General features: G+C 38.9%; 1 protein-coding gene across 1 annotated transcript in view; it reads left to right on the top strand.

The window, feature by feature from the left end:
* Positions 1–375: 375 nt before the first annotated feature.
* The window catches only part of Cyyr1 (cysteine and tyrosine rich 1), an 86,721-nt gene continuing 64,023 nt past the window's right edge, over positions 376–23,073 (top strand). The window contains exons 1-2 of the mRNA XM_051191799.1: positions 376–652; positions 5,669–5,771. Coding sequence (XP_051047756.1) covers positions 580–652; positions 5,669–5,771 — 176 coding nt within the window. The 5' untranslated portion in view covers positions 376–579. The remainder of the gene's footprint in view (positions 653–5,668; positions 5,772–23,073) is intronic.

Here is a 23,073-nt window from a genome sequence, read left to right as displayed (position 1 = left end):
CCAAAAACTGCCATCTTCACTTGTTTAGGAAGGAAACTAAAGTCTCTACCCACTGCTTCAAGGCAGATGGAGAGTGTTGTGACCCAGAGGAAAGACACAGTAGTCCCCAGGGGCTGGCCACACTGTAGCAAAAGCCAAACAACTCAGAAGTTTCCTCCTGAAGGAGCCAAGTCCCCTGTCATCTATAGAGGGAAACTCAGCAAAGTGGGAGGAGTCTAGCATCTCCCGCCCTCATCCCCACTTTAGTGACACCCTAGCAGATGAAATGTGAGCCCGGGTGGCCAAGGACGCCAGAGAAGCTGCTTCTTCCTTGCCAGAGCCAGCACCTTTGGGCAGACACAGAGCTCCTGCCACCAGGACCACCCGCGCCCAGCTCGCACAGCCAGCTGGCTTCCTCGGTTCTCTGTCTGGGGTCATGGCCAGGACTGCTCTGGACCCTGCTCTGAGGAGCGCAGCCCTGTCCACCTGACCACCCTGTATCCTGGGCATCGCTGCTGGGTTTCCTGGCTGTCCCTTCACCCCACCCTCTGCCAGGTTTACCGGTCTGTCTGACAGAGCAGCTTGGAGCCACCAGCTTGGATGGATGCACTGAGGCTGCCCCGGCGTCCAGGGGTCTTGCTTCCGAAGTTAGTCCTGCTCTTTGTCTACACAGGTCAGTGGTAGCGGGAACAGGGAGAGAGGGTCCAGGGGCTTGGGGCCAAAGCAGGAATGTAGAAGAATGGCGAGTCCCTAGGAGGCAACACCAGACACTAGTATGCTCGAACCCCCATCTCCACTTTAACTACTGTTTTGCTTTCTTCTCTGTTTTCAAAACAATTCAGAAACTCTCATTTAAGGAGATTTACTCTGACTAGTGTAAAAACACATCCAGGATTTAAATGAACCCTGGTTAATGGCCGGCAGAGACTTTTTAAAAAATACTTGAAACTTAAAGGTGAAGTTATCTAAAATAAAGCATTCGTGACTTTTGCATTTTGTCTCAGGCTGCTCACGCTCTGAACAATCCAGTTTTTTCTGTTTAAGAAGTCAGATACTTTAGACATTTCCTCGTATTCCTTAGAAGATCCGCAAGGACTAGAGGCTAGGCAATCACATGCTCTGAGTTAAAGGGTGTGAGAGATTATTTCACCAAGGTCAATACGAGGTTCTTTCTTTCTTCTTCCTTTTTTTTTTAAATGTGATTAAGCACCTGTTTGTGAAAAGCCCCTCATTTCCCTTTTTATAATTATTCTTAGTGGCAATTGTGAATAATTAATGTAGCAGAGTGGTTTTCTTGTTCTGTGATTGACAAGGAGTCTTATATGGCTGTTTGCTGCTTGCTCAATTACAAGCTCACACCTAGCACCTATCCACAGAGTGTAAGTGTAAAACATTTTGTGTTTCTAACATTTTATGACAACAAAACACAGGCTTATCTACAAGAGCTGTTCACTTCTTGATACTTACCAAGATACTGCAACTAAAAAAAGTTCTTCAACCTTATCAGTTGCAGCAAAAGAATTGAATTGCATCATTGCAGCAAAATAATCAAACTCCTCACCCCCTAGCTCTGCCAGAAAGGAATCCTCACGTGTATAAAAATTGAATCTATTAAGATTCAAACTAGGGCCTGGGGTTGAGCACAGTTGGTCAAGTACTTGCCTAACATAAACAAACCAAAAGACATAGGTTCAATCCCTTGTACTGCATTAACTAACTGTGGTGGCCCAGCACTGGGGAGGCCGGAGAATCAGAACTTCAGGTCATTGTCAGCTACATGGTTGGTTGAAGACCACCTCCCCCCAGGATACATGAGACCCCCCCCAGTTTCAAAAATAAGCAGATTTTGAAAGGCAAATTGCTATCTAAAAGTTATCATATTAAAGATACTTTAGGGGAGATGCTGACTTTCTAGTTCAGAAATTACTACAAGTAGGAAGAGGGCCTCTACTTGATGAAAATAATTCCAGTTCTAGTGATGGCAGCGTTGTGTGTAGTTTCCCCTTTCAGAGGCACTAAGTATCAACGGCCTTCCGGTTTTTTCTATAGTGTCTCTCTTCTAGTTTCTTAAAAGAGACTACCTACCTCGTCCTACCTCTTCAGTTTATCAAAGTAGCTCAATCCCCCCACCCCCACCCCCCCACACAAAACAACAGCAAAAGCAAATGAAGCTTCAATGACTAAATCTTTGCTCTGACTCAGTAATTTCAGGAGCCACAGTCCCCTTGTTCTAAGTTGCTACCCTGTGGAAGGCTGAAAGGCCTCAACTTTACGCACCTGTTCTTGACGTGTTCCAACTCTCAGGACTACACGCACAGATCCTCCAGTGTTCAGGGAACCAGTGTCACAGACAACAGTTAGCTGGGTGCATTCTATAGGTAGTTTTCGCTTTAACATTTTTTTTTTCCTCCCAAACTCTTATCCAATAAACTGCAGAGTAGTTGCAAGCCAACACAAGGCTGTCTTGTGTCAGAAATGCCAAATTGATGAGTTCTTTGGTGGACATCCCTGAACCTCATGTCAGAGGCTGTTTGAAGGTTGCCATATTCATTTTGAGAGCAGAGAGGCCATGCTCTGAGTTTTTGGAGGGTGATAAGGTGAACTTACATACCAGTTTAAGGTGGGAAAGCATGTCACAGAACAGATACAATCTTGTACCAGAGCTATCAAAGGTGGCCAAATTGCTATTTGAAAAGGGCACGCCCCTTCGGGTAACTATTATGTCACTCAGTAAAATAGCCTCCCAGGCAGACAAGGCTAAGCAATGTGCACTTAGGAATTCTGAGTGAGGAAGACATGAAGAACAAGATGATTTGAGACTAGGAAAGCCCTGGACCAAGGAAACAAGAGTATGTTAGCACAGGCTGCATGGTAAGGTAAGTAATCCCAACAGTGGATAGTTCAGTTCTGTTGGAATTAAAAGATGCAACTGGACACATGCATTATGGTTAGATGGCTGAACATTCTAATAGATCAATTGGTAGTTTCATAACACACATATACACACAAAAAAAACCCTAAGTGGATACATTAACTATGGTGACCTAGTTATATTGCACAAAGCAAATGTAATACATTCATGTTCTATTGGCTGAGCAAATGAGAGTATATTCTTGTATGTGTAATGCAGTTATACATTGTGGTTTTTTTCATGGAAGAACTTTAGGAAAGAGACCCAGATGAAGTGTTTATGTTATTGTCCAACTGCCCTGCATGCTACAAAGACAGGATTCTGTCAAGGTTTCACCTTCCGGGCCTCAGCCTGTGTCTTCTGACCCTCCTTTTCCTTCCTTACTTAGCCACAGCTGTAGCTGGCAGAAACCATTTCTAAGCAAGAACTTCAAGCCGGATAATACTATCCTGTACTACACATTCCTGAAGGTGGGGTGGTCATGTTTGCTGGAGGAACCTTCCAGATCACACCTTTCATTAAAAAAAAAAAATGCTAGAAGAGGTATTTGGCTATTAGGAGTGGCGTTACTCTGTTTTCAGAGGGCGACTGGGTTGTCTGTTACTTCATGAAGACAAACAGTCCCTCTGTGCAGTCCAAACTATGATCTTCATCATATCATCCTCAGAATCTGAGAAAGAGTAATCATGATAATACAATCAGCTCTGAGGTCTGATTGAAGCCTCAGTTAGGATGGTGAGTACACTCATCAAGCCAGTACATTTACCCTTTTCCGTAGTTTAATTCTGGGAAGGAGATAGCAGTGTTCAAAACACCATAAAAATACTGAACAGAGTGTGACATGGCATGCATGTTCCTGCAGGAATTAGCCAGTTTCTTGGCTAGAAAATCTAGGGCTTGGTTTCCTGTAAAGTTGGCTCACAGTATTTTTGATAACGCCATGCCCTTATGGCAGCAGTGACCAATGCAGTCGGGGCAGCTGAGTCATTGAATTCCTGGGAAGCTTAATTATAAGTCACTCTTCAAAGGGGCTTGACTTGGGGGCTTGACTTCATGATCTGAGTAGCTTTGAAAACAAAAACAGCGGCACATCTCTGCTAAACTCTGGAGGTAGCTGATTTGGCTAAATCTTGAATCAATTCAACAACAAAACGAATCAAGCTGGAGAAACTCAGTAAAAACACTGTTAAATAGGAAGCCTAAAAATTATAATGTCCTATATGGGAGTGGGGGCATATATGTCTTTCCTAACATTTAGAAGGTAAAGTCAAGAGATCTTGAGTTAAAGGCCATCTTCTGCATTCTTGTAGCCAGTCCAGTCTGAGCTAGACCAAGGCATATCTTAAAAACAAGCAAACAATTAAAAAAAAATCATGCATTCTCTTGAGAACACATTTGACAATGCAGTAGTTACTGTATTGGAGCTATATGATTTATTGTTTCTTGTGTGGATTTAAGTAGAATAGCAAAAACAATTACCCTCTTCAGTCGAGTGGAAATCTTTAAAGTTCATTTTGTTGATCTGGGCTATAGAAATAAAATGAATAGGAAGACAATATGACCTTTCTCACTTGGCTCCACCAAAAAAAAAAACCCCACATTAATTAACAAAGTCAGACAGGATATACTATATATGGACCACATCTTAGGAAGATGTGACATAAAAGTGCCCCAAGGCTTCCTTTTTTAGAGAAAGCAATAAAAGGACATGTGACCATAAATACAATAGCTTGTACTTTCAATATTTTAACTTTGATAGTGAACCAAAAACTTCGTGTAATTTATACCATACTATTAACATTACCTTCAGGAGCTGAGTTGAAAATGGCTCATTTTGAAACTCTTGAACATAGAATGTAAATTGTGGGACTATAGTGCTTTTTAAATACCTGAAACACATCCACCATTACTTATACTGCTTATACTTATAACTCAAAGTTAACCCTATACTGAAAAAATAAATCCTTTAGGTGGAATATAAAGCTGTTTAAAGTCAGTATGATTCTTATTACACTTTTTTGTACAAGTTTTCCTGTTGAAAAGCACATACGGAAAAGCAATGTGCTCATATTAGGTCCAGCATATCCTTTTAATGAGAAATTTTCGGCATCACAATGTCCTGTGTTATAATTTATTGATTCTTCAATATGACATTAAATAAACTGCTAACTTATAAGTTATTTATATGACCATCTTCTGTATCTAGGTTATTATCTTCCAAGCATAATGGAGCGGCACTATGCAGATTAAATTATGTAATTGTATGTGTAGTAGCTATAATCATAGAGGGAAAAGGTAACATAAAAGCAAAAGCATTATTAAGTTACCATAGCAAACATACACATTAGTTTCCAATGATCACTTTTGGTATTATATATCAATAATATGTTAATAATATTTCCCATTAATTGGAGTTAATAGACAACACGCTAAAGTCAGGATGCTTCATTGTTTAGGGACTATGATAAGAACTCCTCTGTCAACTTTATTGACAGATGGGTTGATACATTCCTTTTATCATAATCTTGTTCACCCAAAGCCAACTATAGTCACAGTGTGTTCAGGGCAGGGACTCGGGAAGAAGGGCTTTATTTCTTCCCACCAGCTCAGAGTCTATTGGGGAGAAAGGCCAATCTAGGCCCTTAGAAATGATTTGGAATTTAGAAAATGAACATCGCTGTGTGCTAAAAGCCAGGTGACTGATTAAGACTCGCACAGAATAATTTTTCCTTCAGCCATGACTTCACGACTTCAACGACTCTCATTTTTCCTTCGTAGAGGATTGCCTTGCTCAGTGTGGCAAAGACTGCAGATCCTACTGCTGTGATGGGAGTACACCCTACTGTTGCTCCTACTACACCTACATTGGGAACGTCCTCTCGTGAGTAGCTCAAACTTGACTGTGTTCTTCTTCACCTGTCCAGTTACTCTCCAAGCAGCACTAAGTTACAAGTGCAGGCAAGAGAGAAAAGGCTGGTACACTGAAGATGATGGCTTGTACCTGTAATTCCAGCACTGGGGAAGCTGAGCCAGAGGGATTGCCATGGGTTTGAAGTCAGCCTGGGTAACATCATAGATCCAGTCCTGTCTCGGCTACCATGTGAGACTTCATCTCTCTCTCTCTCTCTCTCTCTCTTTCTCTCTCTCTCTCTCTCCCTCTCTCTCTCTCTCTCTGTCTCTTTCTCTCTCACACACACACACGCAGGATTGGTTATTGATTTAAAAATCTTTCACTAGAGATTTAAACAGGCATTAATACTTTGTGTATCCTATTAGGTGACAGATGTGTAAATTAATAAAACTTGCCTCTATTAGAAGGGAACTTTAAAAGGATCTTTTCATTGTTTCTTGTGTATATTACAGTAACACATTAAGTATCATATTATTGACAACTCATTCATAATATGCTCTTATCTCCCATGTTGAAGGATGTATAAGCTAACGTTTGTTGCTTAATTATGGTCAGCTTATTTTATCAACCATGCCCTAAACTGTCTAATACATCCACTATTTAAGGAATAGGAGATACTGTAAATGATAGGAAATCTGTTATTTACATAATATATATAAGACAACTCAGAGAAATTAATTTAGACCCTAAATGAAAGGAGGCATGAGCAATATACAGTCATACTTCACACACAGGAGAAGTGCATGTCGTGTTAAGTAGTTGTGCATTAAAAGCATATTTTAGTGCTGCTTCGCAGCAGAGGACAATGGAGGTGAAGCCTGCCTTCTGGTTGGATTAGTTCTGCCTTCTGAAGGCTCAAGAGGAAACAGGATGTGATAGGCTAGGTCCCACAGGCCCAGCTGCCCCTGGATCAAATCCATTGAGATGCTGGGCAACAAAACCCTCCATTTCTCAGAAGGGAAACCTGTCACAGAAACTTTCTAGAACCCACATTAGACCTGCTATTAGAGATCTATTTGACTATAGTCTTCACTCACCCAAAATCTGGTTTAGGATATTAGACTATTAGCTATGAAAGAAATGCCAGGATGAAATTTTAAAAAGTGAAAAATTTATTAATTCTTAGTGGAAATCAAATATTCGGTGAAATATAAACAGCAAAATTTCTGAATTTTTCCTTATGGAATATTCACTGGGAAAGCAATTAGTTGTTTATCAGCATAGTTTTTTGTTTGTTTGTTTTTTACAGAAATGGGGCAACTCAAATAGAAATCTATACCAATTTGGGGATTATAGATTACTTTATAGAACATAAGATAATATAAAGCTTCTGATTAATAAATTATATATTTTGTAATGATTTCTGAATGCCAGGTAGGTATGAGTGGAACGAGTAATGGGTACTAATGAGTAAGTTTGGGATTCTCTGGTCCCCTGGCCCTGAACCCTTCATCTGTCACTCACTCTGTTCCACTATGCATTGTGCAGAGTGTCTTAACTCCTCACTCCTCAGAGGGAAATGAGTACTGTGAACTTAACTATTAACCGAAGTATCTTAAAAGTTTTACTTTGAAGATATACTTTCTGTGGTTTAGATTTTAAAAAATGAAATTTGCACCTTTCTGATCAACACATTTATCGGGGTTATTAGAACCATGTGCTTGTTATGTGTTCAGGGGAAAAGGAATTGTGTTTTAGAAGGGAAAAGTAAGCACCGATGGCATTGTATTTCAGGCAGTTAAAATTGAACTTTCTGTCGAAAATAGAAACTTCTGAGTAAATCTCTTGCTAAACAATTCTTGGGGGTAGGGGTTGGGGTGACTTTAAAGTGTTTTTCCTGCTGGATGGAGGAGGACACATTTTCAGGATTTCCAGTGATTGTTTTACATTTGAAAACAGTTCTCAACTCCACCCAAGCTCTTTTGTTTTTTTTTTTTTTTTTTTTTTCTTTTCTTTTTTTTTTTTTTTTCTGTTATGTTGTGGTAGATGACCAGGATGGGTGGGAGGGATCAGTTCCAAGAATGCTCACAAGAGTTTTTCATGTGCATGATTCCCAATATTTCTGGTTTAGAATTCAAAAACTACAGCTCTTCTTTCTCAAACATCTGGGCATATTCTGTTGAATAATTGAACCATCTTAACAGAAAGTTAAAATTTTATATGTTATCAGAAAAGTAGCAAAAAAGAAAGCAATAGAGAGAATATTGTATTGAATACTTTTATAAATTGGTTTTGCCTCATGGTTTGTTTCCAAAATAGAGATATTGGCTTAGTTTTAAATGAACTTTCAAGGACATGAGGAAGAGCTCAGAAGATAACTTAGGGAAATCTGTAATGTCAGTAAGGAGGTTAAGAGAGGTCTGTGGGACCTGCTTCCTGGGGCTCTCCCTGTAGCAATCACAGCTTCAGAGGGATGTGCTGCTTTTTAAAATGTGTATGTGTGTGTGTGTGTGTGTGTGTGTATGTGTGTGTGTGTGTGTTTACAGTGAGGTGTTTAGAGAAAGCTTCATAAAAGGCATTTGATAAGAGCTTTGAAGGAAGGGCACATGTTTATACAAATGAACAGTGAAGGAAGGGAAATGCCTTCCAGACAGTGAGACTCCTGCACACACAGCCAAAGATAGAAGCAAGGAAATGATCTCTTGGCCAAACCCATCTTGTTCAAAGTGGCTAGAGGGGAAAGTCAAGCTTGGATTCAAAGATAGAAAAACATGGGTAAGATGAAAGGTAATTATTATTAATAGACTCTTGTTGGGAATGCCACCTCAAATTAAAATGAAACAGTTCTATATTCCATGGTAAAAGTAGACAACTGACTTCATTTATGTAGTGTGGACACAATCTTAGATGCCACTAAGTAGGTAGTAAGAGCAACATAATTCCATTATCCCTAAATAGAGATAAATACAAGAGCATTTATTCTGTAGATGAAAGATCACATTGTACACTCCAAGATTGGGCATTATGTGGGACACTTTGATAGACTACATGAATTGATAGTGTTTCTATATTTAAGAGATTTTTGATAATATGAGCAACCACTTAAAGTTTAGAAGCCTCTATGCCTAAAAAAAAAATATAAGAATTTGGGTTAATTTCAAAAGTAAGGAATTTCCCTTCAGATTTATTCACATACATCATTCAGCAACTCTCCTACAGAGAAAGTGGGACAAACAACCCGATGGATGGGAAAAGAGATGGCTACACTTTGCTGCAGATGAAACCTGATTGTCATTTCCTAAAGTAGTCCAGTGTAAAGCTGTGGTTTGTACAGTACTCTTTAGAACAACTAGAATCCAAGAGGATACAGGGTGTTGTTCAGCCACTAGTTACTGTTATCCACTGAAACAAGCTAAAAACTAGAATTTTCTTACTGAAAATAGACACTCTGCAATGTCAGAAAATAATTATACCACCTTAAATGTCAGCCAGGCTGGCTGGGAGATAGTGTGATCCAGACCGTCAGACTTAGGACTTAAATCTCTAACTCAAATATCAGATTTTTGCTTTCCTAGTCCACCATGTAAAATGTGGACCAATTCGCATACATCATCTAATAGCAGAAAAAATTTTTTTTTTTACACAGGAAGAACTAATAATGGAGATCCTGGTGGGATTCAATTTCTTTTCTTCCCAATGAAATGTGAAAGATGTATTACCCACAGTTTTACAAAGACAGCTAATAAATACCACTACTGTGATTTTAGAGCCATGTTATGCATGAAAGCAAAAGGAAGTCAAAAGATAAAGGTTTTACATTTTCAAATGGCATTTGTGGTCCTGTTATCATTAAGTAGCTGAGGATGCTAATTAAATTCAGGACTTTCGCATTGGTTAAGAACAGCATTTAAATGGAAATAAAATTATTTTAGTTTCACAAATGAGAAAAATAACTTTGAAAAATAAGCACTGAGCAAATCAAAGTTTCTGAGTGTTCTGCTTTGTTTTCTGTTACTGTGATAAACCTCACAAACAGAAACACCTTCCCAGAGAGCGAAGGGTTGGTTTGGTTTACACAGTCAATCACAGAGGAAAGTGAAGAGAGAACCCTGAAGGCAGGTACTGAATCAGGGACCATAAAGGAATGGCTTGCTCGGCATGCCTTGCTCAACCTGCTTCCTTTTCTAACCCAGACCACTAGTCCAGAAGTGGCACCATTCCCAGTGGGTATGGCCTTTGTATTAATCTACAAAATACTCTAGGGAGGTGTCCATAGGCCAGTCTGTTGGAGGCAATACTTCAGTTAACATCCCCACTTTCTAGGTGACTCTACCTTTGTTGAGATGATAAACAAAAACAAACAAAAAACAGCAACAAACATAGTGGAAGTCTCATTTTTTTGTTTTAGAAATAACACCATATTAACAAGAACAAAAAGATAATGTTAAAATAAAGGTGAACTTTATTGAAAATATAACAATAATTTCTGTTTTATCAAAGAAGAAAGTGGGTGTTTTCTAGAAGACATGATTATGTAATAGGAATTGTTTTATTAACAGGGCATATGAATGTGCTCATAAATGAAACTTTTCAGTCAGATTTATTATCTATTCTAACTGCCTTTGTAAATGAAGTCTACTTAATATAATTTGCCTTAAGAAAAAAAATAAGTGAAATTTCTAGGACACAATCTCAACAAATCATTTGTACAAATGCACTCCAGCTGTTGAGAGGCCCATACCATGCTCTGGGATGAAGCCATCAATCAAACAGTAATCTACCCAGGTATCACTTAAGAGCTAGTGGGTAGCAAGAACTCTAAGCTGACTGCCCAGCCTGCTGTGGGTGGGAGAGCTGAACCCTGGCAGAACAAAGAGAAGCAGAGTTCACTCTGACCTGAGGGTGCCCTGAAGGCTTGCTGAAGAGGAGTTATTCTAAATATGAACTCAAGAGCTGGGGATGGTACCTAGTTGCTAGAGAACTTGACTAACACGTATAAGGCCCTCACTCGGACTCCAGCACTGTCTAAACCAAGTGTGCTGGAGCATGCCTATAATGCCAACATCTGGAAGGCAGAGGCAGAGAGGTCAGGAGTTCAAAGTCATCATCAGCTATGAAGAGTTCAGAGCCAACCTAGCTTCCGGAGACTCTGGTCTAAATAAATAAATCTCAAAAGTAAAAGGAACTGTTAAAATATATTCCACACTTAGAAAACTAAGGACAGAGGGGAAATCTTGGTTAATAGATTACTTTCAAAAAGTAAAATTATTTATATTAATCCCCATACTTAGTGGTACGGAATTAGATGCCTTAAGGCCAGCAGTAGACAAGCCTTTCTGTCACCATGGCTACTCAGCATTGTACCAAAATTCTTAACTGGTATGACACACAAATGGAATAAAAGAATTTAAAACAATTGAGAAGACAAAAACTATTGTCATTTATAAATGATGTGACTGTTAATACGAAGACTTTTTAAACAAGAAAATTTCACCAAATGGGAAGTGTACACAACCTGTTTACCGAAATTAGTGGGCTGTTATATTCCAGCAACACATATTAGAAATCCTAATGTGTGTGTAAATAAACACCCCAAACCACCCTGGGGCCACGAGAGAGATGAGTTACAACTCAGCAGTAGAGTACTTGCCTAGTATGCAGACTGTCCTTGCTTCCATCCCCTCATTCCTCCCAACCCCTGACAAAAGACTGGAAGTAACAGCCACTTCATATATGCCTGACACAGAGTAATACAGACACATAAAAGTTCAATAGTATTATTTATTTTTATGTCACCATGAACAAAACACCTGATTGTATGCCCTGCTATTCTTGAGCAGAATCTCATGAGTAGAAGAGAGTGTATGGCCAAGAATCTTCCTCACTAGTTATTGGCAGAAAGCAGAAGAGACAGGAGGGGGCCAAGGGTAATATACCTTCATGGACCCGATTTTAGTGACTGCCTTCCTCCTGTTAGGCCCCACCTCGAATTTCCAGAACTTGGCAAAATAGCATCACCAACTAGGTACCTATAATGCATGAGCCTATAACATTTCATATTCAGAGCACATCAGGATGAGGAGAGGATAAGCTGGCATCCTTCTGTGGGTAGGATGTTGCAATGATGTCATTGACACTCAACTCTGCCAGTTCTTCCAAGACTATCTGCCAATTCCAAGTCATCTCAGTCAAAATCCTCAGAGCTAATTTTTATTGAGTTTGGGAGATTGGGCCTAGGCTCAACAAAGACCTTAGAAAACTGTAAATGGCTGTAATAAAAGCAAGGCAAACAGATGTTCCCTATGGACATGATAGATGTGAATATTTATCATACCCCTGTGATTCCAGTTACTCAGGTGCTCAAGGCATAATGAACGTGAATCCAAGGCTAGCCAGGGTAGCATAGTGAGATCCTGTCTCCAAAGGAAAAACAGTGAGATGTCTCAGTGGGTAAACGTGCTGGCTGAGTGAGGGTGGCTACTTGAGTTTGAGTGGAAAGAGAAACAACTTCTTAGAGCTGTCCTCTAATCTTCACACATGCTCCATGGCGCACACATAGCTGTTATCTCTCTCCTTTCAATCTCTATCACACATGCATACACACTAAATAATAGTAGTAATAATAACAATTAACTTGAAGACAAAAACATACTTATTAAAAAATAAATTGTGTGGTATTAGATCATGGACAAATCAAAAGACCATAGGGTTTAAAAATGTGCTGGTCTCAATTTGATAAACTTGAGAAAAACAACGTTGACAGCAACAGCGAGGCATGGGGCTGGAGTGGAACTGGCCCCGTGGACAAACATCAGAAAGGAAGAGTGCACGGTGCATCCATACAGCCTTTCTTTCCGGACTAGTGACACAAATGCAGGCCTTTACTGGTTTTTAAAATGGGCAGGCAGCAATTGTGTAATCTGTGTTTTCAAAAGCTGTAAGAAAGAATTTCAGTGTCCACCCCCTATGGAGAAGCATTAAAGGTTTGAGGATATGATACGTTGAACATGATTTAAATGGCACATGATGCATGTATCTATTCATGTGTGTAATCTTCATGTATGTATGTGTCCTATAAGTCAAAACAAAACTAATTTATTGTGAAAATTCTATGAACTTAATATAAACAGCATTTCAGGTTTTGGCTTTACTCTTAAGCTATCAATAAGCAGTACCTCACTAACTCATGATGGTGACAGCGTCTGCAAGCACATCTCCTAGTCAGGCCACCATCACAGCACTGGATGCTGTACAAGGCAATAGGTCACAGTATATCTTGGCTCTTATGTGTTAGCCATTTTCATTGCTATAGCAAAAATCTGGATACGGCCAGGCGGTGGTGGCACAAGCCTTTCATTACGGCACTCGGGAGGCAGAGGCAGGCAGATCTCTATGAGTTCGAGGCCATCCTGGTCTACAAACAAACAAACAAACAAAAAATCCCACTTAGGAAGAAAAGGCTTACAGTGATCTATACTTTCAGAGGTTTCCATTCAAAATAGATACTTTCTCTTGTTACTTTGAGCCTAAGACAGCATAGTATATCATTATTGGAAAGTGTAGGCAAGAAGACCTGTTACCTCATGGTACCCAGGAAAGAAGGAGGGTCTAGTGGAAGAGGAGATCCTGGGTCACAGTATTGTCTCCAAAGGCACATTCCCAACATACATGTATTAACTCTTAACTCTGGAGAGTCTCACATGTCCGATTGCATCAAATTGAGGAACACACTTTTAACACATGGGCTTTGAATACTCTGGATGCAAACTATAGTATTGTATTTCCACATCCCACCATGTCTTTAAAGCATACATATCTCTGTCAGTCAGTCCTTGCTTTTTTTTTTTTTTTTTTTTTTTTTTTTTTTTACTAGGAGTGGGGCTTTGTCTAAGATAATTTTACCTAACTGTAGGTTAATGTAAGTGTTCAGTGATGACTTAAGGTTAGTTGAGCTGAACTTGAGTGTTCTATAGGGTATAAACATTCAGCTTGCCATTTCTGTGACATGGCTTGTAGCTTCTGAAGATATGAAGGTTTCAAGATATGGGTCAATGAAAAGGATCCATTGCTCTCATGAGGAGGATCTCAGCACTGTACTTGGGAAGCTTCCCTCTCTTTCTCTACCCTGATATCCATCAGTCCCTAAGATCTCTGTTTGCCCTTCTATATCCTCCAGGCCTGCAAGGGTAAGAAGTCTGCCAGCCCACCACCAAAGCTCCTGACTCTAGAGGACCAATAACATACCACTTTAATGCGAGTCAATTCTCCACTGAAGCACAAAACCTTGGGAGTTTGTGGGCACTGAATTATTAATATGCATCATCTGGATAAATATTTATTTAGAAAACTCAAATCACAATTTGAATATGTTATTGGCTTCTGAGACTATCTTTCCATGGAATACAAATTAGGTATCATCACAGCAAAGGGCCTGAGAGTCACTCATCACTTCCTAATCACACTGTTTATGATAAATTAGAATTAGAAGAGAGGGACTAGAGTTGAAATGTTGATTTGATTATTATGATTTAACGTTTGTGTTTCCTGGTGCTCTGTCAGGGAGGCAAAGTGATTCACCAGCCACAGACTGTTACGGTAACGGGCCCTCATGCATCTTTACCCACTTCCATAATTTGGGAAGATAAAATGTTTTATTGAGAAGGGAAAAATTACATTCACTGAGTGATTTTTCTTTGCTCCATTGTGTCTGAAGAATTCTGGTAGGCAGCTGTAGCCCAGAACACAGCGTCTCCCAGCTATTTCCCAACTGCTGAATGTTGGCAATAATACAATTCATAAGTAATGAGTATTTCTGAAGGCGAGGATAACCTCATAAAGTCTGATAGGATTCCATCTTGAGGTGCCACGGTGGAAGTCTGGGCTGGTTAACCCATGGAATATCTGTGACCCAAGACAAACAGAATTTGTGGTTTCTGTATCATCGTAATGGAAAGGGGCAAAAGGAAGTAGACCTTACCTATAACAAGAGGGATGACTTATGCTTTTGTGCACATCACACAGAAAACATCACAGATTACTTCAACCATATTTCTGCACACATTCTCACTGGCAAGAGGTCAGCAGAACAGCATCTCTCTATGCCATATTTTGCAAAAACAATAACTACCTGGGGTTGCAGAGTATCAACTCTAAAATGTTAAAAATGTATTCTTCCTCCACAGACCTCAGGAATAATACAAGATCAGCCCCCCAAGATGTTACTACTAGAGTTTGCGCATTTTCATTTTTCTAAACTTATTTTTGATGAAAATATATTACTTGTGCAAGTTTGTGGAGTCCAGTGATGGACATAGGCAGAAGGCATGCAGTAGTCAGCTACAACTTACCTTTATCCACCCACCTCCACTTCCCATCCTATGCAATTACTAGTCTATCAAAAAGATGTTTCGTTTTAAAGCTTCTACATACAAATGTGAATTCTTGTTCCTGGTTTATTTTGCTTAGTACCCCCCCTGCTCTATCTATGCTTCTACAAATGACACTCTCCGTTCTTTTCTATCACTGAATAGAGAATAATGAATATCATCACTCATTCATCCACCTGCCTACCCATCCATTCATTGATGAGTGACTAGGCTGAATTCACATGTTAGCCACAGCTAGTGATTAAAACTGATGTAAGCATAGGCTTTATATCTAAACACTCTAAAGTTATAGTCTAAAAACAAAATATCCATTCTTATACTGACTAGAGAGGACTCACCATTTTCAAGGTAAAACTGAACAGCAAACATTTTTTTTTTTTTTGGTGGTGGGGGGCTTGTAGTTTATAACAGCTATAATGAAGGGAAGTTATAGAAGATCATGAATGTTTGGATTCAGAAAAAAAAGTCTTTGGAATTTTCTCAGTTTTCATAACTTCATTGATCATCGTTTGAAAGTGGTTAAAAAGGGAACATCGGGAATAATTTGCCTTTTTATCATCAATGGACTGGATGATTTATTTATACTTGAACCCATTCAGGAAGGATTTGTGCACTTTTCTTGTCAATCAGGCTTTGAAAATATCTGGACTAAAAGGGAATAGAAAACAAGTGCAGAGTAAAATGATGTCTCCAAGGTGATGCAAACACTTGAGTCTATTCAGGGTGCCACTCCTGGTGAGGAGTTTTCCCTGGCCCTCTGGACTGTCCACATCTACTGCAGCCAGCTGCTAACACAGGAGCATCTCAAACCAGAGAACACCCTCAGCCTTCAGGGAAGTGATTCACCCTCTCCATCAAATTTGATTATATTCTGCTTCTGGAAGTCAGCTCTGGAAGTGCTGTATCCCCCTGTGCAGTAGGCTGACCAGGGAGTAAGAACACAGAGTCAGAAACAGGAGGAGGTCTAAGTAAAGATACATAGTTCTTATTTATGAAGAAGAAATAACATGCAGAATAGCAAAAGCCAAGAGGTAAAGATTTGCTTCACAAATAGATTTGTTATAGAATTCTAATTAATTTTATTTGAATCTATTTTGAATATGTCTGGCATCTATTTTGAATATGTCTGGCTCTTCTCTATTGGTTGGTACATGAATAATTAATGTACACAGCAGTATTCTAGCAGCTGTGCATTTTGGCAGTGTGATCATAGTGATCTATAGATACAAGTGTGCCTTTGCATGTAACAGCTTAGAATTGCCCTGATTAGGCTTTTCAAAGAGTGTGCTAATTAGAGGTTCTCTCAGTAGAAGTCAGTGCTTATAAAACTTACAGGAATGTTAAGGACAACGGCTTGCCTTGAAGATATTATATGTAATCTACAATCATAGCAGTCTCCAGACAGAAACCATTTACAGTGGTATCAAATAAAAGCCATATTATGTGTCAAATCAAGGCCATTGATTATTCCAAGGACTGAGATCTATCAAATCTAAAACAATTTATTTTCACTCATCTTGTGGCTTTATACAATCACCATATTATACATGTCATAAAATATGTGCCATGCTTATGGTAGGCTTTCATTTCCTTACTTTTCACTGAAAGCCTTGGTTCTGATCCTGGGCAAGATGGAGAAAACACACTCTTCCCCATGCCAACACTGAAAGCAACTCTCAAACCTGGGTTGGGTGTGTGCAGCAGCTACCTCACGGCTGTGGATTCTTGGCAGACTCAAGCCAAATTCTAAGTTCTTCATAACTTGCTATGCCTTTGCCAGGTTTCTTCCTCTATTCAACCCACTATGGACCAAACATAGCTCCAACATATAAGTGGACCTCAGTATCATACAGAGCTGCAGGAGGAACTCTCTAGCTCAAGGTGAGCAAGCAAAGTCTCTTTATGCTCAGATACTGGGGGACATCCTTTTCTCTAATCCCTTGTACCACATACCCTGCGTGGTCCTTCAAACACTGAAGCAGCAAAGGTACACTATCAACAATAAGACCCCATCGTTTCCAAAACTAGCAAAACTGCAGTGAAGACCTGACTTTCTGATTAGAATGATATAGGACCAGAAGGGTAGGATGCATCTCCAGTCTTTCCAGAATAAGCCTCAATCTCTCCTCCATTCATGCTCCCTACCCAGTTCCTCATTCCCTTCTTCTCTCCCTTTCCACCTATATATGATCCAATTGTGGGTATGTTCAAAAAGTTGGGTAAATAAACACATCTCTTGGCAAGTGATCTAAAGGGGTTATCTCAAGGAAGCAGAAAATACTAGGGAGACCAGGAAGATGGGAAAACTGAAGAAGGGGTCCCTATAATTATATATGAATTCCTGAACAAATGTCTACTTACCCAAGATAAGGAATTGACAAAAGACCACCTAAGTCAAACTCAGTGAACCAGTGAATTTATTAGGGTAAGTTTACAGGGGTAAAGAGTTACTTGTGGAAGCAAAAATTGATTCAAAAGCACCTGCATTGTTATGAGCTGTGTCATCCCCAAATAACATGCAGAGACAGTATATTAATTATGAAACTGTTGGCCAGTTAATAGCATTTCTTATTGGCTAGCTCAGTCTTAAATATTAACCCATTTATATTAATCTAAGTGTTTCCATGTGGTCTTATCTTACCGGAGACAGTCCAGACCTCTTCTCTCATGTTCTACATCTTGACTCCTCTCTACTACATCTCCCAGAATCTTCCTTGACTTCTAGTGCCACCTATCTTGCTTTCCTATTGGCCAACAGGGCTTTATTCATTAACCAGTAAGGGAACCATGTATACAGAATCAAAGCCCGGGAATCTGTCTTAGTCTCTCCCTACTCTTTCCTGGGTCCTCCAAAATCTCTATTCCAGTCTCCTGGTTGTTGACTCTGCCCTCTGATTTAAAGCTTGGAATGTCACAATGGGATCAAATATACCACATCACTTCTTTTATTTTTATTTTTTTCCATCAGAAACTATAGAAGACTTAAATGTGATACTTTTTTTTTAAGTTCCAGAAAAGTATAACTATCTCTCTTTAGTTCTGTACCCATCCAAAATATCCTTCAGCAAAGAAAAACTAAGACTTCATTAGTAAGGAAAACTGAAAGCATTAGGCCAGCAGACCTGATCTAAATGGATTTCTAAATGAAGCTAAGAAATAAGGCAGATGGTGCCAGAAAGAAAGTTGGAGTATGGGGGAGGGGAGAATCAGATTAAGAAAAATCTGTCTAGAGCTGGAAAATATTAGCCTGCATTTACCCCCTTGTAGCTTTTAGAATGCAGTTGATAGCTATGTGGAAAAGCACAATGTGCTATAGTGCACTCACAATGGACATTGTTATATCACAGTCACAATATCTGAAGCAGCAAAGTGGGAGAGTTGATGGCAGGGTTTCCTGTGACAGTAATACAAGATTCGTGGGAAGTAAAGACAAGTCTGTCTTCGGCCATCCACTTGAGCATCCACTAAAAAAGCAAGCTCTATTGATCTGTGAGAGTCACAATCCATAGATTAAAATGGGATGCCACTGGTAATAATTTTCACTCTGAACTTGACTTAAAGGCACCTCACGGTACACCTCTGAGTCAGTGTGTTTCCAGAGAGGTGTTCCTGAGAGGAGAGGTCTGGTCTATCCTTAGGGCAGGACTTGGTCAGGTCTATCCTTAGGGCAGGGGTCCTGGGCTGAGCAAAAGGGAAAGAAGAAATTTAGGACCTGATAATGCCATTCATCTCTTCTGTCTCCTGACTTCAGATGCAGTATGATTGCCTATCTAACTTCCCACTTGCCTTCATGCCTTCCCCCACCATGATGGGGCAAGCTCTCAAGCCATGAGCCAAAATAAACTTCCAAGTTGATTTAGTCAGTTATTTTGTCACAGGAATAAGAGGTAGTTACTAATACATGATTATATAACCAAACATGAAGTAATGTAAAGAATCAAATGAATGAAGAATTGGAGGGAAGAGACAATGTGAATTATAAATCTATATGCTTAAATACAAGATGCTAATAATTACAATAGTCTAAGCATACCAAATAAAAGACAGCAAAAAATTTTAAAATGCAAAATAGTAACTCAAATCAATGCTATCTACACATAACTTATCTGAAGTATAATGATTTAAATTTGTTAAAAATCAAGGGGATTGTGAATGGTATACCTTGGAACTAGTAACTGAAAGAAAGTGGCTTGGCTACATTAATTTATGCAAAGTGATGCTCACAGCAGAAAGTATTACCAAAGATAATGTAGGATGTTGCATAATGATGCAGTGGTCAATTAATTTAGGATATGTGGTCATCCTAAGTGTGCCTGTAGCTAAAGATAAAGAACAAATGTTCATGAAATAGAAACTGGAAAAGCCAGGATGAACAAAAGACAAGTCCATACCTAGGATACACCCACCCGCACACTCAGAACACAGTTTTTCTAGAGACCAAAGACAGTAAGATTAAGAGGACTTGACCTACATTGTGGAACTAATTGAAATGTGTGTCTAAAACACTCTAGCCAACAGAAAACAGTATCTTCTGCAAGTGCTTTCATTAAACGTGTTAAGATAGACCACATTCGTTGTCACAAACACACTTAAAAGTGAAAAGGATGAAGTGTACAATCTGTCAATAACATAATTATACTAAAAAATCAGGAAATGGAAAGATAAGAGGAAACTTGATGAAGGAAATACTTGAAAATCAGCCTCCTATGATATGAAAATAATGAGTGGCTCAAGAAATCATAAGGCGAATTGAAAAAAATAAAGGCTTAAACTGAATATAAAAAAAATAAGGAATGATACTCACACAGTGTCTGAAAAGAAATGTATAGCATTAAAGCTTATATTAGAAAAACGAGTTCTTTGAATAAATATTCTGCTTCCATCTTTAGAAGTCTGGGAAAGACAAAGAAAATAAACCCAAAGCAAAAATCAATGAGCATTAAACAAAAGAACTGTAGGAAAAGTAATGAAGCCAAAAGCTTATTCTTGGAAAATATCAATAGAATTGACAAGCTTCTAGGAACACTGGGAAAAGGGGTAGAGGGGAGGACATAAATTACCAGTGTTAGGAAAGAATAAAAGAAGTATGGTATCTTTCATAGTGTTTTTACTCCTGCAGTTATGGTAAATATCCATAAAATGTAAAAATGTCAAGCTGAAAAATGAATTTAAACCAAGGGATACATATATCAATTATTCCTCATTCTTAACAGTTTTCTGTCGTTTAATCCCTGTATCTGGATTTTCCATCAGTTTGTTCTCTGAGCTCTCCCAGCATTTCCCCTTTCCCTTTGCACACGTGTGAATATGCCAGCTGGGATATCACTGTTTGATTGCAAACTCCCAAGAGGAGCTACATGTTATATTCATTTTTCTATCTTTCTTTCACCGCATGATCCAGTCCTTTGACAGTTTAAAGTGTGATAAAAGACCATCCACTTACTAGACATTTACAGGCTTAAATAAACAAATCTTCACTTCAAAGGAAAGGATCTATGGAGACCAAAAAGGCCAGGTTTCTTCCCGGCACTATCATGTCTGTTAAATGGTCAAATTTATTTACTTCCCTAACCCTCAGTTTCATCTTACTTAACTGGAGATTATAATATGAACTTGAAAAAAACCTTGTAAAGTCTAAACATCAGCAGCACCAGACTCTACAGCAGTGTTGGAGTGGATGCCTACTTGCTGGGTGCTGTCACCCATGACATAGTTTTATTGGGAATTATAGATTTATACATAACAAGGGTAGTTTCCCAACTGTGCTCAACCAAGATCTGTGAAGATGAGTCACTGACCTGTTAGTGGGAAACCATAAAATTTATTTTCATTTTTTATCTCCTCATTATAAAATCTATATATCTCTGTGTTATAATGAACATGTATAATACTGTAACATATGCATATCTGTAATGTGCATTATGCGAAAACACATTGAAGTTGTATACGAAACATGTTTACTATATATGATGAATGAATATAAAAGTTTAGAGAAAATGATTCATCCATAGACTTTGGTTAAGATATAACAAGATGGATCATAGAAGTGAAATTAGATGACCTTGAATGAATAATAATAATAATAATAATAGATAAAAATCCTGAAATACCTGAAGTGGTGATTCTCAACCAGTGAGATTTTTTGCTCCTACAGAGGATACTTCAATATGACTTTAAAAAATAGTTAAGGAAAGTGGTGTCACTGACATCCAGTGGGTTGAAGTCAGACATGCTGCTAAACATTCTCTAACCCACAGGACAGCGGTCTCGACAAAGAATGATTTCGTTCAAAATGCCAATAGCGGCAAGACTGGGAAACCCTGACCTGTACTAGGACATGTCCAGGGTTCTAAGTAGCACTGTTGTGTAGATGCATTTAGAAAAGTTCTTTGAGGATTTTTGTAGATAGTTCAACATACTTACAAAGAATATCTAATAATAACAACTGTTTACAGGAATTAACATGTCACTCTCATATGGCACTGAAATACTTGATGATGATTCATTAGTTAGTTAATTAATTTTGGCTTTCTGAGAAATGCTTTATCTCTGTAACAGCACTGGCTATTCTGAAACTCCTTTGTAGATCAGGCTTACCTCAAATTCACAGAGATCCTGCCTCTACCTCTCTGCCTCTACCTCTGCCTTGTGAATACTGAGATTAAAGGCATGCCTTACTACCATGCCTGGCTGAAATGCTTGATATGATTCATTACAACCTAAGACCCATATGTCCTATGTTGGTGTAAATCTACTTATGAGGAATATCCAACAACAGTTGCTTCATTTGACCAAAATGTCGCTCTTGGGAATTGCAGAAATGTGTGACTACCATGTTGCCTATTATCAAATTGTCCTATGTTGGCATAAAGGGACAAGTAGATAAACTGTTTTATGTTTGTCAGGCAAATAAAAAGAAGTGAGTTGACCCATTTCTTAACCCACAAGTCATAATACCTTAAAATGTTCAAAGGAAAAAAAAAAAGCTATGTTGCAGTACATGTGATTATTTATCTGTCTCTATGTCATCATTTTGCTTCATTAGTCTTTTTGGTTTTTTGAGACAGAGTTTCCCTGTGTAGCCTTGGCTATCTTGGAACTTTGTAGACCAGACTGACCTTGAACTCAGAGACCCCCCTGACTCTGCTTCTGTAATGTTGGGATTAAAGGCATGTATCACCACATCCAGCCCTCTCTATCACATCTCTCACTTCAATTACATGTTATGCTATTAGATTATAAATAATATTAGGACCACTTATATCTCTGCCATTCTACTTAAGCTAAAAATCTGAGCACTTCCTATCATTTCCTATAAGGGTGAGTACCTCCATTAGTAACTGAGATCTTTGGGGAGATGACTCACTTTATACCTCCACAGTTCACTGGAAACCCCATGTGGCAATAGTTAGAATATCAACTTCACATGATGTTACATGCACCTTCCTGCCAGCTTGCTCCCAGAGCTGGGTCAGCCCCAAATAATTCAGAGACACTGTATCAATTATGAAACTGTTGGCCTATTATTAGTGTTTCTTATTGGCTAGCTCTGTCTTAAATGTTAACCCATTTATATCAGTCTAAGTGTTTCCATGTGGTCTTACCAGAGATAGTCTGGACTTCTTATCCTCTCCCTGCCTACATCTTGACTTCCCTCTACTATATATCCCAGAACCCTCCTTGGCTCCTAGTCCCACCTATCTCACTTTCCTATTGGCCAACAGGGCTTTAGTCATTAACCAATAAGAGAAACATATACAGAATGCCATCCCCCATCAACATGCTTATGGAAAGGGATCCCAAAGCTATCAAAAATAAAAATAAGGACATGGGAAACAAATCTAAGGATATTGATAATTAAATTTCATGATGAAAATGAGTTAAAATGGCTTTAGTAAGTTTATTACGAGAAAATGAGGTTTCATGAAATGTCTCATTGCTATTTG

The sequence above is a fragment of the Phodopus roborovskii genome, unplaced genomic scaffold (genome assembly GCF_943737965.1).
Source record: "Phodopus roborovskii unplaced genomic scaffold, PHOROB, whole genome shotgun sequence".
Classification (NCBI taxonomy): domain Eukaryota; kingdom Metazoa; phylum Chordata; class Mammalia; order Rodentia; family Cricetidae; genus Phodopus; species Phodopus roborovskii.
Note: the sequence above shows the minus strand (reverse complement) of the source record. Positions and strands in the feature narration are given on the sequence as shown.